The sequence below is a fragment of the Varroa jacobsoni genome, unplaced genomic scaffold, assembly GCF_002532875.2.
Source record: "Varroa jacobsoni isolate VJ856 unplaced genomic scaffold, vjacob_1.0 scaffold_552, whole genome shotgun sequence".
Taxonomy (NCBI): domain Eukaryota; kingdom Metazoa; phylum Arthropoda; class Arachnida; order Mesostigmata; family Varroidae; genus Varroa; species Varroa jacobsoni.
This window is the reverse complement of record NW_019213454.1, coordinates 1-16,302: the sequence shown is the minus strand read 5'-3', so window position 1 is coordinate 16,302 and position 16,302 is coordinate 1. Positions and strand designations below refer to the sequence as shown.

At 38.7% G+C, this 16,302-nt stretch overlaps 1 protein-coding gene and 1 long non-coding RNA gene across 15 annotated transcripts in view; one reads left to right on the top strand and one right to left on the bottom strand.

Annotated features, from left to right (window-relative positions):
* The window catches only part of LOC147753336 (uncharacterized), a 17,678-nt gene extending 8,766 nt beyond the window's left edge, over positions 1-8,912 (bottom strand). For 4 of the 13 annotated variants that reach the window (XR_015311484.1, XR_002680935.2, XR_002680932.2 and 1 more), the window contains exon 1: positions 1,925-4,107. This is a non-coding gene — a long non-coding RNA (uncharacterized LOC147753336). The other 9 variants (XR_015311480.1, XR_015311481.1, XR_015311487.1 and 6 more) reach the window with 5 other exon arrangements.
* Positions 8,913-9,477: 565 nt separating this feature from the next.
* Hsc70-3 (heat shock protein 70 cognate 3) lies at positions 9,478-13,855 on the top strand. 2 transcript variants are annotated; one of them, XM_022834847.2, is made up of 3 exons: positions 9,478-9,628; positions 10,900-12,412; positions 12,967-13,855. In XM_022834847.2, exons 2-3 carry the CDS (start codon positions 10,907-10,909, stop codon positions 13,438-13,440), a joined length of 1,980 nt encoding a protein of 659 aa, XP_022690582.1. In that variant the 5' UTR covers positions 9,478-9,628; positions 10,900-10,906; the 3' UTR covers positions 13,441-13,855. The 2 variants fall into 2 exon arrangements, with proteins under 2 accessions (XP_022690582.1, XP_022690583.1); XM_022834848.2 differs by lacking the exon at positions 9,478-9,628 and adding an exon at positions 10,270-10,379.
* The last annotated feature ends 2,447 nt before the right edge of the window (positions 13,856-16,302 follow it).

Sequence of the window (16,302 nt, the reverse complement as noted above, 5' to 3'; positions counted from 1 at the left end):
AGTCTAAAAGACGTTTTTGACATCAAATATGGCCTAACCTCAAATGAACGTACTTCCATGAAGTGCGAAATTATTGTCTCACACACCCTTGTGTAAAAAAAGCTAGCGTTAGCGTCGTAGAATTAATCTTACTTGCGTGAGCGCATACTGATGCATGTGATTTTACTAACTGTAATTTCGAATGTTGAAAATTTGAAGTTATTGCCACGTATATTTTTTTTACTTGAGGTGACCATCTTATTAAATTGGCTCTCGTTGGGAAGTGATGCACTCTGATGCATTGCTAAGGCACTCTGAAAAGGAAAACTAGCCATGTACCTTTTGGCACGTTTCCAATATTTTTCCAGTTATGAATAAGCAGGCAGCATATTTCAATATCCAGAAAATATTATAGGAATTTCAATATATTTATGAGATAAAATGTCGCAGTCGCTGCTGACTGCGGCCGTTTTATATCTTAATACCCATCTTTTCAGAGTTATTTTACCCTCGCAAAGATTCCACTATAGTTTGGCCCGTCGTTAGCCGCCGACAAACCTTTGATTAGTTTGACATTGACTACGATAACGCCGATGAAACCGAGCGCTGGAACAATGGAGTCACTGAGAGTGTTTTTGCATCTTGTGGCTCGTTTGAGAACTAGCGAAGGCAAGGTGGGCTTAAAAATATTTTTATTCCTAGTATAATTTGTGCCTGCTTATAATCTTATTTTAAATGGCCCAGACGTGAACACCTATCCTACCGGTTCCCTGCCTCATCCTCCAAGGTCGAGATATTGAAATAATATTGAAACTTGGACAATATTGGCACTTTTATCTACGGTGGTCTAAAGGCATCGTTGGAATCACTGTGTAATAATGAATACACGTAATAGGTTTAGATCTCTAGAGTAACGTTTACGGTATTTGCAGCCCACGATATTGATATATAACCAGATACGCTATTTACATGATTCGTTGTAACTTGGGTACCATAACTCAGGGTCAGAGACGTTTGAGCAAGGGGGCGGCATTGCTATATTCCTGCAGCTCGAAAGCTGAGTGCCTATCCTAAACAAAAGCTTATTAGTACTCTTTTGTCTTCAACAGGACATGGTACACGCGAGGTGTAGACGAAGAAAAAATATCGGAAGGTAACATTTAATGCTTGTATTTTTACAGATTTTACAGCTGAGATGCGGCAGACGTTTGTCTGCCGCATCTCAATTGTTTTCCAGTGTCATTGCCCAACTGCGTGAAACTAATAGTAAAAATTACACATTTCTGAATTTAAACTTTTAATTTATGATAACTAATCTTTGAAGGTATTTTCACTAAAAATTTACGGAGACTATCGGAACCAATCGAATGCCAATAAAGTCAGACTGTTAAACTCGGGTATTCTAAAGAAGGCAAGCTAGAAGAAATTTCACTGAACATGACGTCTGTGCATTGACTACTTTTGACAAAAATCGATTTTATTTCCACGTGTGAATTTACCCTGAAATTTACAACTGGACCGTGGCTATTGGCCTGCCTGTGATGTTTTTTTAAATTTTTGCAGGACACCTCTATTAAGTAAATACTCAGGGCGAATAGACAAAAAAGCGTATGCATGATTAATTGAAGTGCTGCGATAACAATTCGATAACAATAAACAAATACTAGGAGGTTATTCCGGTAGATATGATACGCACTATTATATTATACAGGTTCACTCTTTCTCTATAGGCAAGTTGTTCGGTTTGACACTTGCTGACCGCTATGTCCGCACGGTTTTGCACTTTGCACATCAAGCTGTCTTCCAATGTTTTTGTTATACAATACTACATTATAACACATGCTGTAGGTGCTGCTATCGTGACTAAGCTCATTAGTTTGTACACAATTGGCAGGGAAATTACAAGCATCGTTGCCTTAGTCGTTCAGTGTATGGTTTATCGTACCTGTCAGCTGGCGGTGTATCCTCTGAGCCTCTCATACGATCTGCCTGTTGTCTGAGGCTTTCTAGGGTGCTTTTCTGCGTCCTCTGTGTTTTTCTTTCCAGCCACGCCTATCGACGACTGTTTTTTTGTTTGGCCTTTGTTATTAGTGAAACATCAGGATATATTGTGTATGAGAAAACACGATAATTACATTAATGCTAAAAATGAAGATAAGTAGTAGACAGAAATATATTTTCCTCTGTCTGTCCACTCGATTCCGCAAATTAGCAGAAACACAGACACCTAACACGATCGTTCTATATTTCCTTTTTCCTTATTCATCAACCCACACATTTAGTGCCACACAAATTAATTACATCCACAGAGTTTCCTGTTCTGCACAACGCATTTCAGATGTACAATAAGATCAGCTGGCAGATTCAAACTGCAGCAGCATTATCCAAGAGAATTTTACTGATCTAATTTTTAGACGACTAAAGGACCGACAAGGTGAAGTGGCTAAAGCAGGACACAAAAAGCTCACGTTACACGTACACAGAAGCTATGAAAATGTACGATCTGATGATGTTTAACACTTGCACAAGACTGACGCTCAGCTGTACTCCATTAGTAGGTCAATTAATCAGATGCCTGCCAGATAACTAACAGCCAAGCAAGGGCAACGTAGGATGATATCATCAAGATCGTGTCGCTCTCCTTCTGTACCAATTAAATGCCGAGGCGCTGATTCCGTCGCAATGCCTGTGATATTTCTTCGTCTAGTGATTCATGCTGCCGTTACGAACAGTAGGTAACCATTTAAAGGCACAGAAAAATGGAAAAGAAGCTCTGTGATGGGGGCAAAATACGAGTGACTCCCTCAAGCGGATGGCCCTACGGGAAGCAGAGGCTGTGGCACTAAAAGCAAGCAGCTGAGAGCTACGAGCAAACGAGATGAGAAAAGAGAACGCCACTCGAAGGAGCGTGCGGGTCGTCGTCGTCGTCTGCTGCTGCTCGATGAACGAGAATACACTAACCGTCACTAACGCCCCTTTCCCTCCTTATACCGCTCTATCAAAACCCCCGGATAGCAACGCTTGGTCTGTATTTTTTTTGCCTGTCTGTCGGTCGGTTTATTTGTGTGCCTAGCGCTTGTTGGCGGCAGTTCTAGAGACGGAAGCGAAGACAGAGAGAATCAGACAAAAACAAAATGAAGAGCGCGCGCACTGTCCAGGTTATACGCAGAAGGAAAAGAAAAAAAATTAACGAAGATCTCTATATAGTGAAAATTATTATAAAGGTTGACCTCTCTTGGCGAAGTAGAAGACCTCCTTGTAGGTAAATGAGTACACAGTTAATTGGAGGAGCAGGATCACAAACATTAATTTCCCATTAGCTATCGCAGATCAATGTTTTTTTGTAATGCGCAAGAATCCTATAAGCACAACAAAACCGATTTCACATTATAGTTTTGTTTTTACCACAGTGCGTTCCATCAATTGAAGATACCCTTAGTTGCATTGGGTAAAACTAGGGACAAGTGGGGTAGTTTTAATAACATTTTAGAACTGTCGCAATTTATTCAGCTACCGGGAATTACCTCACTAAACCAACAAACTGTGAGTTACGTGCTCTTATGTATGCCGTATTGGCAGTCGAAACACCCGCCGCCAAGTTAACCTCTTCTAACCTATGGAATATTGTTTCAAATGCTGCCTGATTCTGACATTTGATAGTAGTTACTGCGTGTGTCCGCCGTTCAAAACAGCTTCATTCGTTCAGCTGTCGAGATGGGCGGCAGCACGAATTGTCAGGAACCAGAATCCGCTCTCCAGTGTCTGACGCTAGTCATATGCCTGATATGATCGTTTTCCTCGGGGCTGTTTGTTGTTGTTATTGTTGTTGTCGACAATTGAGGATAGAAGGTCACGGGGACGAAGCGGAAGCTTCGCCCGTCCGAGCTCTTCGGCTACAGCACCCAGTTCGGGTACAGTGCCGCTATATAACGGTAGACTCAGCTGTAGCAATATCAACAATAGCATAAAATTCGACAACAACAACAACAACGATAGCAAAAGCAAAAGGAAAAGCAGTAACAACAATAGCAACAGCGGTAGCAATAACAATAACAAATTGAGGTCTGAGCCTGGAATGAACTAGATTTACGGCTAATGATGGTGGTGACGAGTTGTTTGCATTACAGTACCGATGGAGAAGTTCAATAGGAAAAAAATGGAGTAAGTGGATACCGTTTTAAATATGTTTCGTCTTGCTCGGCAGATACATTCCGTACAAATAATCGATTAGGATCAGACGCTTACTAGCTGAACGTATAAAAACAATATTTGAGCGACTCAATGAGACGATGCTTTTAAACATTCTCTCTAAACTTGTTTGCTATTTTTCTTTTTTTGTATTGACTTTTAACCATCTTTGCCGAGTAGAACTCGGATCTGTTGACCACTGTTACAATTACATTTGAATATGCGCTACCAAGTTGAACTGCACAATAAGGGTATAGATAACACCTTTTACGAATATTTGCTGGTAGCTGATTCTATATCTCGGTTATTTACTGAAGAATGCCCACGAACTTCTGGGGAGAATAGTCATTGTAAGCAAGCCAACTACGAATTTCATGTCTCGCTTGATTAATTGAATTATAATAACTATGAAAACACTACTAGTCGACGTAAAGACGAAATGATCTCCCCTTAAAAAAAGCTAAACAAAGCAGTTAAAGAAGACACCAAGAGCCGAAGTTAAGCTTTCCTATACAACAGTCTAGTTAACGCGCTGACTCCCTCAACGCATGGATCAAACACGGAAAGCACGCTTACGGTTTCTGTGTAACACTTTACCCTGCGATGGCGTAATCTGTGGCGTAACAAGTAATCTGCACAAAGATACCTACATTAGCTATTACCTATAGGTTGTACAGCTAGCTGTGATAATATACCACTACCAAGTAGCGTATATTTACTCGGTTTGAAGTAGCAGACTGACAATTAGGTCGCGACCTGTTCACTCATTGTATTGTATTGTATTGTATTGTATGGGAGATGCCTTGGGGCAATTAGAAAGAGAACTGACCTCCGGAGGCCAACACACTGCCGTACCCTAAGGAGAAAAGAGCAGCACAAGTCAAGGAAGAAAGGGAGCTAAAAGAGATCATTGCGTCTCGGCAAGTCCGACGACACGGTGCAATGAGAACGTCTGTATGTATATTTATTTAGACTGCCAGTGCGCCTCAGTCATACTGGAACGGTAGCTTGCTTGTTTGCTAAGCTTAAAAACATATTGTGATGAGAAATGGTGTTGGTTCTAAACCGGATGTAGGCATACCTAATTGTGATAGCTAGAAGCGAGGTGTCTCAAGCAGTGGTTAACGGCCAGAACGGATGTTTCCTTCTATTCAGATCACCAGCGTCATTTTAAGAGCAACCTCAGAAATAGTAGTTGTGCCGAAGTAGAATTTACATTTAGTTGAAAAGGATCTTTACGCCAAACGCAATACTAATTCACTCAAAACAAATGAAAGTAAAATAGTTCAAAGTTTCAAGACGTACGTTATTACAGTATCATTTACAGCATTTAACAGTCGATGTTAGAAGTCAACCGTAATTAATAGGAAACAAATACAGGCAGCTTAAAGGAAAACGCTACTTGGAAAAAAAGTAAGACGAATAGACAATAATGTTGAAGTCTAAGCAGACAGTACGGCGAAACGGTAAACATCGCAGGTTCTCCAGTAGATTCTGCGGTAGTTTAAATAGCAACAACTAGGATAATGTTAACAAAGTGAGTAGCTGGAAATATGCGGTCTTTAAAACAACGTAATCTCTAATCAAAACAGGAAAGGAGTTATGAGTTTAAAAAAAATCCACGGCACCCTATTCAACGCAGATTGGTTTCGCTATACATAAACGACATACACACGTTTTGTCCTAGATACACTAAGGAATAGAACAAACCGTCTTTAAGCATCCCCTCAAATAAACTCATGGGAACGCGCGATTCTTGTGTTTATTTAGAATTTTGTTAGCCGAGTAGTACAGCGGTTCAGTACAGTTCTACAAGCCAGCTAAAAGAGCTAGTTATAATTTTCAACAGGACAATTTTCAACAAACGACCTTTCTTTGCATTAGCTGCTGCTTACATTATATTATTATTAAGCGATCATAATTTCGTATTCTGCCTATGGTTACTGTCTACTGGCTAGGCCGTAATCACAGATGAACTTCGCATACAATCCCGCTAATTTTATGTTTGTACTGTCTCCGATGTGATTTCTGTAATTAGTCTATCAAGCTGGATTTGAATTTTTGATTTGATCATCCCAAGAAAGGGAATGCACACAAAATGATGAAAAAGGTTCTTAAAAAACTGTGCTTATGATGCTTAACGAATTTTCAAAACGTTTCCTTCAAACGTCGAGTCGAATTACGTGGGAACGATGGTAACACTTGCATCATAATTTTTGTTGGACAAATCATCTAAAGAGTGTGCAAAAGATTAAGAGAAACTAGAGAACACATAGATTTTATAGACGAATAGAAATTATGTGATCTACTTACAGGAAAGCAGACGGTGAGTGTTTCAAGCCCTGCATACGGAACAATTAGTGATGCCGTGTATCGGGATCAAAAGGCTTGGATCGGACGCACCACTCCGCCTCGCTTATTTTTTTGTGTTTTACATCCGGTAAGTAAGCCGTTACTTCAGATGGTAACAAAGTGTGTCTACGTTCGGTTTCGAACCTTGACTGCCACGTGTCCCGCTGTTTAGCAGAAAAACATGTTGCGCTAGCATGGGGAGGCACCACTGGCTTACAATGTAAAAACAATGCATAGAAGCAAATATATTATTAGATCAGTTTGTTCGACATGTAAATAGCATGAATTTGTTCGTCACCTTTTCCACTATCTGGCTAGTCATTGATCTTAACGATGAGTCTAATGTTATAGTTGACTTCTCTCAAAGTAAATGCAGCTTTTGATCCATTAAACAGCTGGTCTAGCTTACTGTTACCAACAGGCCCAAATTTAAATTGTAGTATGACATGTTTGTCTTTTATATATATATATGACCATGCCAAAAGGGCGTTTTTAACTTCTTTCAGTGTACAATAGAGAAACTTCATTTCTCGAGTATTTGAGGTTAACTGGTAAGTAACAAAGGTTAATTGATCTCAGTAAAAGCAGGAGGAATCGATCCTCGCAGATGCACCTGCAATATTTCGAATTTAAAACCAAACCCATACATAAGTGACACCTATGTACAACTTTCTTATTGCTGAGTCATAAAGAAAGATGAGTTTTATACATATATGAAATGTGATAAAATGTTGTGATGCATGCGACGGTTATTAGTAACCACCGTTGTTCCGTGTAGCAGTTTTAAGGAACATAAATGCAAATTACAAATTATTTATTTAAGTAGTTATGTGTTCAGCAGGCTGGGTATGTAATTGAAGTTCTGGAATTTACTTATTTATTATTATCATGTTTGTTAATGAAGGATAAAGTATTTTTTAAGTTTTGCAGAAAGAAATTATTCGCCTGCGCTTTGTCGGTTGACGCAATTCTAGTTTACTAATGGGAATTAGACAAAAATATGCAAATTACTAAATGCCAAAATGTATCGATATAGAGCTAATGTTGCAATGTGATGTTGTAGACAATTGACGTGCAGCGATGGTGTGCCCCATGTTTTCAGCAATCACTGGAATCTTTTCTTTGAAATTTTCATTTTTCATGGACATATATAACCTAGCTAACCTGACTGCGTTTCAGTAGATCTGTTTTACGTGATCCGTAAACTACAAACATACACTTTTTAGTAACTTGAGAAGTTTCCTTTGAAAAGCCGTTTTTCTTTTAATTGTTTCGTTTTTAGATTCAATTCAGTTTACGGCTACCCTTTGTTCTCAGATATCCTCTGAAATTGACCTAACAAACTGTTCTTTAAGCTCCCGATGGGCCACGCTAATCCCTGTGAACTATTTTACCCTTCCAATATTCTGATGCAATAATAATACTAATAATAATATTATTATTATTTGGTTTAGTAGTATAGTTAGTTTAGTAAATATGTTCGTGAAATTAAACTTGAACTTTTATAGCAGAGTCACGCAAGCTTTGTCTATTCGATAAGTCATTCGATAAGCTTCTACTGAAACACCACATGTTGCTTTCTATGATTTTTTTGTCGAGTAGTAAGCAGCCTCAAGTGTAATGTTGTACACAGATTGAGAGACAGATACCCTTGTATTGTACTGTGCTTTGTCAACACGGACAACAGAAATCAACACTTTGGTCTGTAAGAATGTGTCATGGGTTTCCAGGAGGAGCCCAGTCCGCGAAATTAATTTGTTATCTATGCTGACTATTAGGACTATTTCACTATCGTTAGCAAAGCCTAAAAAAGCGAAAAGATGCGAAGGAACGGATAAAATATCCACTTAGAAGTGTTTGCTTTAATTCGAACTGGCTTGAGGTAAAGTCAAAGATCCACTATATCTGGCTTAGTTACGATTTATTCGTTTAATTAAAGTCATATGTAAGGACTGATCCATACCGTGCGTTTCATGAGACGTTGCTTAACTTAGTAAGTTTGAACAGGATTATAACTTGAAACTGTGTTAGGTCGAACAAATGCCAACTAGTTATTAATAGACACATCGTCACAGTACTAAACAGCAGGCAGAGAATCAGCTTTAGGAATACGAGCTCGAATGGATGACGTGTACTTCCACAATGACAATTTCTTACAATGCATATACACATTCCATTAAAAGTAAGTTGAATAGAAACAAAAAAAAAATAGAAACAGTTTTCAGGACACACGATCCTCAACGATCTCCCAATACAAAAGAAGTCACGGCTCTCTTCGTCAATTAGAATAATAAAAAAATGGGGTTTTTCCGTCCTTTGAAAATTAAATTCAATAGTCTTTAATGGCAATGATTATTCGAAACCAAAAATACATCTTTCCGCTGTCCACTTTCGTCTGCTTCTATAGCTACTGAACTGGACTGAAAATTTCTGCATTTAGTCTCTGTTCGCGGAATCAGTTAGCTTTAGAGGATTTGTTTTTTATTTCTATGAGACATTTGGAATACCTGCGACATCTAGGCCATTAGATACATATATCTACTGAGAAACTATTGTGGATGATCATACGCAATATAAGAAGATAGTAAAATATGAGTAAAGTATGGCGCGTTCAATTTTTTTAATATGCTGTGAAAAATATTTAGTGTACCCTATTTGCCCCAGAAAAAAGAAAAAGCTCACTCATAGATATTAATTTGCGCTTTCGTGGAAATTTCAAATAATTTCATTTTATTTTCGACTCACTCCTCAAAATTATTTAGATCTTTGGCTATTAACTAGAATATATTATTTGAGTTTACCTGGAATTGCTTTAAAACAAATAAAACTCGCAAAACAGTTGAACTTCCCAAATAAAGGTACAAAGGGGTCTTCTCATTCACGATATTTAGGCTAGATCAAACTTTGCCGCGGCAGCTAAAGGACCTCCGCAAACAGCTTGGTGACGTCACGTTTTCTATTGACCAATCAGAGTCGTCCACGAAAGCCGGCCAGCGAGGCCTCGAGACATCGTCAAGTGTGTCGCAGACATTCTCTCGGTAGCGATCCATAGTGTGTGTCGAAGCGTTAGAACCCCGTGTTTAAAGTTATAATTGGCCTGGACCCAAAAGTGAGTTTCATATTTCTTATATTTTATAGCCACATGTTGATGTACGGAATTTAGGTTCATAGGTCCAGTTCGCCGCACAGGCGAAGCGTATAGATTCTGTTTGAATACGCCGGCTGATCGGTAACGCTAACCGTAGAAGTCTCGAGAAGCTGTTTCCTAATAGTAAAACTCTGGCCTATAAGATCTAAGTAATAGATAGATATGTTATAATTATAGATAGAATTTGTAGCGGCGTCCATAACTGTAAGGCATAGTTTCGAGTGCCGGCAAACTGGCATTCGATCGATGAAGCCATCAGTAGAAATAACCTGGCGACAGCGATGATTTAATGTCGGGCGTGTGCCCTGTTGGGTGCTGTCACGTAGTTGCTTAATTCAGGTGGTCTTGAGAGTCGTTGGCTTTTGGGAGTGTGAGTATTTCGTCATGTGTGGTGTCTAGCGTATGCTTGTACCCATTCTAAAAGACAATACGAACTCGGATGAATCAGCTGATGTATTGCGTCCTTTATAGAGGGTTAAGTCAACGTGGACTTGGCAGATCAATGTGACGTGTACTTCGACGCTGCCCTCTCCTTTTCGTAGAATTTAAAAGATCCGACCGACTCCACTTATCATTTGGCACCCAGCACCGTACGAGACAAGTGTTTAGGCTTCTTGTTAATGTACCACGTTTAAACAAGTGTGTAATGATAGAGACTGTATTAACTGTGAAGACAAATTGTGCGTTTTAGAATTCGATTAATTTTGAAACGGTACTTGCCAGTTGGTGAATTGCTTTACTCTTTTGCATGGATCTTTGGGAGGGAGGATGTTGTTGATTCGTGAACCGGTCTGCTCCTCTGCGTTGTTAACAACACGTATAAACGTGGCCAATTCAAAAGCTTGGCCAGTTGTCGACAGCCAGTAACCGTAACGTTACATACTGTGTGTTACATGACACATAACAATCGTTTAGCAACGTTAAAGTAGCGAAATACCCTTATAAGGGTAGAACAGCACATGAGTGTGGTTTTTACTTGTTTCAGAACGTAATACGTAGACATACGAAGACATACGAGTAGAAGAGCGAACGTGATACGTAGAATTATGGGTAGAAGAGCGCATTAGTTGTGAGATGTTTCCGAACGTGATACGTAGTAGTAGACGAGCTTCTAATAAACCAATAAAGTAACACTTATCACTCATTTTTATTACTACATAAAATAGTATAGTACTTGCTTTAAACAACGTTATTTAGCGGACTCTTGGTTTGTTTTGTTTTCATACGTCTAGGTCCGCGATGAGGCTTGCCATACTTGGGTGTCTTGCAATTCACCTTGCAATCCTCAGTACAGTCTTTGCAAAGAAGGATGATGCCAAAGATAAGGAATCGGTTGGCACAGTGATTGGCATTGATCTTGGCACCACGTACTCATGTGTGGGGGTTTTCAAAAATGGGCGTGTCGAAATTATTGCGAACGACCAGGGAAATCGTATCACGCCTTCCTATGTAGCTTTCACTCAGGAAGGTGAGCGCTTGATTGGTGATGCCGCAAAGAATCAGTTGACCACTAACCCCGAGAACACGGTGTTCGACGCGAAGCGCCTCATCGGACGTGAATGGTCGGAGAGCTCTGTGCAACATGATCTGAAGTACTTCCCCTTCAAGGTAATCGAGAAGAACAAAAAACCTCATATTCAAGTGCAGACTGGCCAAGGGGAGAAGGTATTTGCTCCTGAAGAGATTTCTGCAATGGTGCTTACAAAGATGAAGGAGACTGCGGAAACTTATCTTGGCAAAAAGGTAACGCACGCCGTTGTTACGGTACCAGCATATTTCAACGATGCCCAGCGTCAGGCAACAAAAGACGCCGGAACCATTGCTGGTCTCAACGTGATGCGCATCATCAACGAACCGACGGCCGCTGCTATTGCATACGGACTCGATAAGAAAGATGGTGAAAAGAACATCTTGGTGTTCGATTTGGGCGGGGGCACCTTCGATGTATCTCTTCTTACGATCGATAACGGCGTTTTCGAAGTAGTATCGACCAACGGTGATACACATCTTGGAGGAGAAGACTTCGATCAGCGTGTGATGGAGCACTTTATCAAGCTATACAAGAAGAAGACTGGTAAGGATATTCGTAAGGATAATCGTGCCGTTCAAAAACTTCGTCGGGAGACTGAGAAGGCAAAGAGGACTTTGTCTACAGCCCATCAGGCCAGAATTGAGATTGAGTCGTTCTTCGAGGGAGAGGATTTCTCGGAGACGCTCACTCGTGCGAAGTTCGAGGAACTCAACATGGATCTATTCCGTAGTACGCTCAAGCCTGTACAAAAGGTTCTTGAGGATGCGGACCTCCAGAAAAAGGACATAGATGAGATTGTTCTCGTCGGAGGCTCAACTCGTATACCGAAGGTACAACAGCTTGTTAAGGAATTCTTTAATGGCAAAGAGCCAACTCGCGGTATCAATCCTGACGAGGCTGTAGCTTATGGAGCAGCTGTTCAGGCAGGAGTTCTAGGTGGTGAGGAGGACACTGGAGACCTCGTACTGCTTGACGTTAATCCTTTGACTCTCGGTATTGAAACAGTCGGTGGAGTTATGACTAAACTTATTCCCCGTAACACGGTTATTCCGACGAAAAAAAGCCAGGTATTCTCGACGGCTTCGGATGACCAGCACACCGTCACTATTCAGGTATATGAAGGAGAACGACCCCTCACGAAGGATAACCATCAGCTTGGAAAATTCGACCTTACTGGCATTCCACCAGCGCCACGTGGTGTCCCTCAAATCGAGGTAAGGGAATGAAAAAATTTAAAAATAGTTTGGCAGAGTTATACGGCACTTTGTGGCTTTATGACTTTCCGTTCTGCACTTCAGTACATAATCTAGCTATACGGAATCTGTACTCGTGCGACAGTTACACTGCTTTGTTTGAGTCAGTGTTTCTCGATATACTCCGGTCAATGCGTTTAATACCACAAGCTTACTGCGTTCTTAACTGAGAACTGTGTTCCTGTCCTAACTACTAGAATCGCTAAAGCATCTACTAGAACCACTATACAGTAGCTTTCAATACTAGAACTACTAAAAAGTTCTAGTAGCTTTTAATACTAGAACCCACTAAAGCTAAAAAGCTATAGAAGACTTGAATAACCACTAAAGAGCTAAAAAGCTATAGAAGACTTGAATAACCACTAAAGAGCTAAAAAGCTATAGAAGACTTGAACCACTAAAAAGCTGTAGTAGCTTTCAGCGCCAGCGCTGCGCTGTGGTAGATTTCTTTGCGGTCCAGAGAGTTGCTGCTTCAGTGCACTTGTTAGTGTGCAGTTGTACTTTATGATTTGCAGGTAACTTTTGAGATCGATGTAAACGGCATCCTCAAGGTTTCCGCCGAGGATAAGGGAACTGGTAACAAGGAAAAAATCACTATTACGAACGATCATAACCGTCTCACGCCCGAAGATATCGAGAAGATGATCAAGGACGCCGAGAGGTTTGCTGACGATGACAAGAAAGTCAAAGAGAAGGTTGAAGCAAAGAACGAGCTTGAGTCGTATGCCTATTCTCTAAAGACTCAATTAAATGACAAAGAAAAACTTGGCGGAAAACTAAGCGATGACGACAAGAAGTCGGTAGAAGAAGCTGTCGAAAGGGCAATCAAATGGCTAGACTCAAACGCCGACGCGGAGGCTGAGGATATGAAAGCTCAGAAGAAGGAGCTGGAGTCAGTCGTGCATCCAATTATCTCTAAAATTTATCAAGGTGCTGGAGGACCCTCGCCAGGTGGTGACGGCGATGATGCTAGCAAAGATGAGCTGTAAGCGGGAATGTGCGAGAAAATAACCAATAAGCAAAGACTTATCGTTACTCTGTCGAGGTGGTCCGCTGCAACATCAGGACCGTGGGCATAAACAAACGAGCCCTGAGAAATTTTATATTTATATTACTTTTAGGTTCAATTGGCGGGTGCTGGAGTTTACATCCGGACGTGGTGGACGGTAAATGAGAAAGATATTAATTTTAAAAGCGCATTCTCTACGTTTAGTGGTACCCAAAAAAAAGATACAATAAAATAATTCATTCAAAAGAGCTTTACGAAGCTTTACGTTTAATGGTACCCAAAGAAGCGCGGGGTGGTCTCCTTTGTAAATAAGCATTGTAATAAACATAATGGTTAACAATTAAAAATAAACATAATGGTAAAAATAAAAAGGAATGCGATACGGAAGTTTTTAATTTTATCTTTGTTTTTATTTGTTTTTTTTTCCAAAATAGTGGTATGTAGCTAAATCTTTTTTTCATTTTTGTTTTTTTTCCAAGGAATGCGATACGGAAGTTTTTAATTTAATAAAAAGGAATGCGATACGGAAGTTAACTTTAGTTAACTTTATCTTTGGTTTTATTTGTTTTTTCCAAAATAGTGCTATGTAGCGAAATCTTTTTTTATTTTCATTTTTTTAAATTTTTTTTTCCGAGGAATGCGATACGGAAGTTTTTAATTTTATGTTTGTTTTTATTTTTGTTTTTTTTCCAAAATAGTGCTATGTAGCTAAATCTTTTTTTTTTATTTTTGTTTTTTTCAAAATAGTGCTATCTAGCTGAATATCTTTGTTTTTGTTTTTGTTCTTTTCTCCTAAAATAGTGCTATGCTTCTAAATAGTGTTGTGGTGCTACGTTTCTAAATAGTACTATGTAGCTAAATAGCTTTACATTTCTGTTGAATTTTTCTTTTTAATTTTTCTCTTAAATTTTTCCTTGTTTAATATTTCTCTAAATTTTTCTTTGTTTAATTTTTCTCTTTAATTTTTATTTGTGTTCTTAAATTTCTCTCTCTAAATTTTTCTTTGTTTAATTTTTCTCTTTAATTTTTATTTGTTTTCTTAAATTTCTCTCTTAAATAGTGCTATGTAGCTAAATAGCTTTAAGTTTTTTCTCATAAATTTTTGTCTCTTTAATTTTTATTCATGTAAATTGTTTCTTTTAAAGAGCGCTGTGTAGCTAAATAGCTTTCATTTTTATTTGTTTAATTTTTCGCTTAAATTTTTCTCTTAAATACTGCTATATTTTTGTAGCTGCGTAGCTAAATAGTGTTAATTTTAATTTGTTTAATTTTTCGCTTAAATTTTTCTCTTAAATAGTGCTATGTTTAATTAGCTAAGTAGCTAAATAGTGTTAATTTTTATTTGCTTAATTTTTCCGTCAAATTTTATATTTGTTTTTATTGTTGTTTTTTTTTCACCTAAATAGTGCCATGTCGATAAAGCTTTAAATTTTTATTTGTTTAATTTTTCTCTTAGATAGCACTATGTTTCAGTAGCTAAATAGTACTGCCTTTCAGAAGCTTTTTATTTCTATTTGTAGTGCTATGTTTCAATTATATTCCAATAATAATAATAATAATATAATGAAATATAACTAATGTTTCTATAATCTGTTTCCATTTATTCATTTTTTCTCTAATTATTTCAGCTAAAAATATTTCGTGTAGTTAAGGGGCAGATATGGGAAAAAACACAACCCACAGTTCGGTAAAGTTTTATAATAAACGATGTTTTGTTTATTATTCACAGCAGAATAATATTAGTACCAAAATTACAATAGGTCCCGTTTCGAGAATGGCTCTGTCGTCCCGATTTGCAACCGTTGTTACTGTTACTCATGTCCATCCTCGCACAGTTTTCATCGGATATCAGCCATTCGTCACCGTCATCGTCGTCATTATAGATCATTATCATTATCTCCGTCATCATCATCATCATCATCATCATCATGGTCATGTTTTATGTCAATATAAGATTATCTCATCAATTACATTATCGACGCTTTCAATCGTGATTATAATGCCATTTGCATCCTGTCCTTCGTAATCGTTTTGGTGGTGGAGTAATATATTTGTCATGTTTCAAGATTGTTTTTTATTCATGATTTTGCTGTCACGTCTATAATCGAGTTCCACTTATAGTTTTCTTGGTTTTTGTATGAGCGTAGGACAGTGTATAACGTATTGTACTGGAAATGAATACAGAAAAATAACTACTAAAGTAATTTGCCACCTCAGTCAACCATCCCAACGGACCAACTGATACCGTTGCTGATGATGCACCGAATCCATGTGTTTCACATCTGCTGACTACTTTCCGTTGTTCCCGGCTCTCGCACTTCTTTTGCCTAGCTCGAGGATGAACGAGAAGATTAAGTACAACAACAACAATAACTCTGGTTTTTACATCGCTGCAACGATACGGTCTGGCGGTGGCGATGGCGATGGCGCTGACGATGTTCGTTGCCACATATTTCAATATAGTGCCGGTAGAAATAGTAATCATAATAAAATGTAGAACAACACAGGAAACAGTAACGCTAAACGGTCGCTATTCGCCCCATCTCAACTAAAATAAATTATCTCATCATTATTCTTACTAATAATCTGTCATCAATAGTATTTACGCAATAGTAAACATCACGTAATGTATTAATAATAGCAATAGTTATCGCAAACAATAATATTATACTTTTATATATTTTTATAATATAATAAGCAGCGGCCGACCAGCTCATTGTGTTTATTTTTATAGCCTAGGCCGTGTCTCTGTACTAAAGCCATTCTCTGTGGTCTGCATTATTCTACTACATAGATAATTCTAGCTCTGCCATTCGTCATCTCTTTGTATTCTCCTATATAT

Excerpts from the sequence above, each read along its gene's own strand:
- Hsc70-3 (XM_022834847.2), top strand. The coding sequence starts at position 10,907 with ATGAGGCTTGCCATACTTGGGTGTCTTGCAATTCACCTTGCAATCCTC. Across the intron at positions 12,413-12,966 it reads GTGGTGTCCCTCAAATCGAG|GTAACTTTTGAGATCGATGT; the intron begins GTAAGGGAATGA and ends TATGATTTGCAG.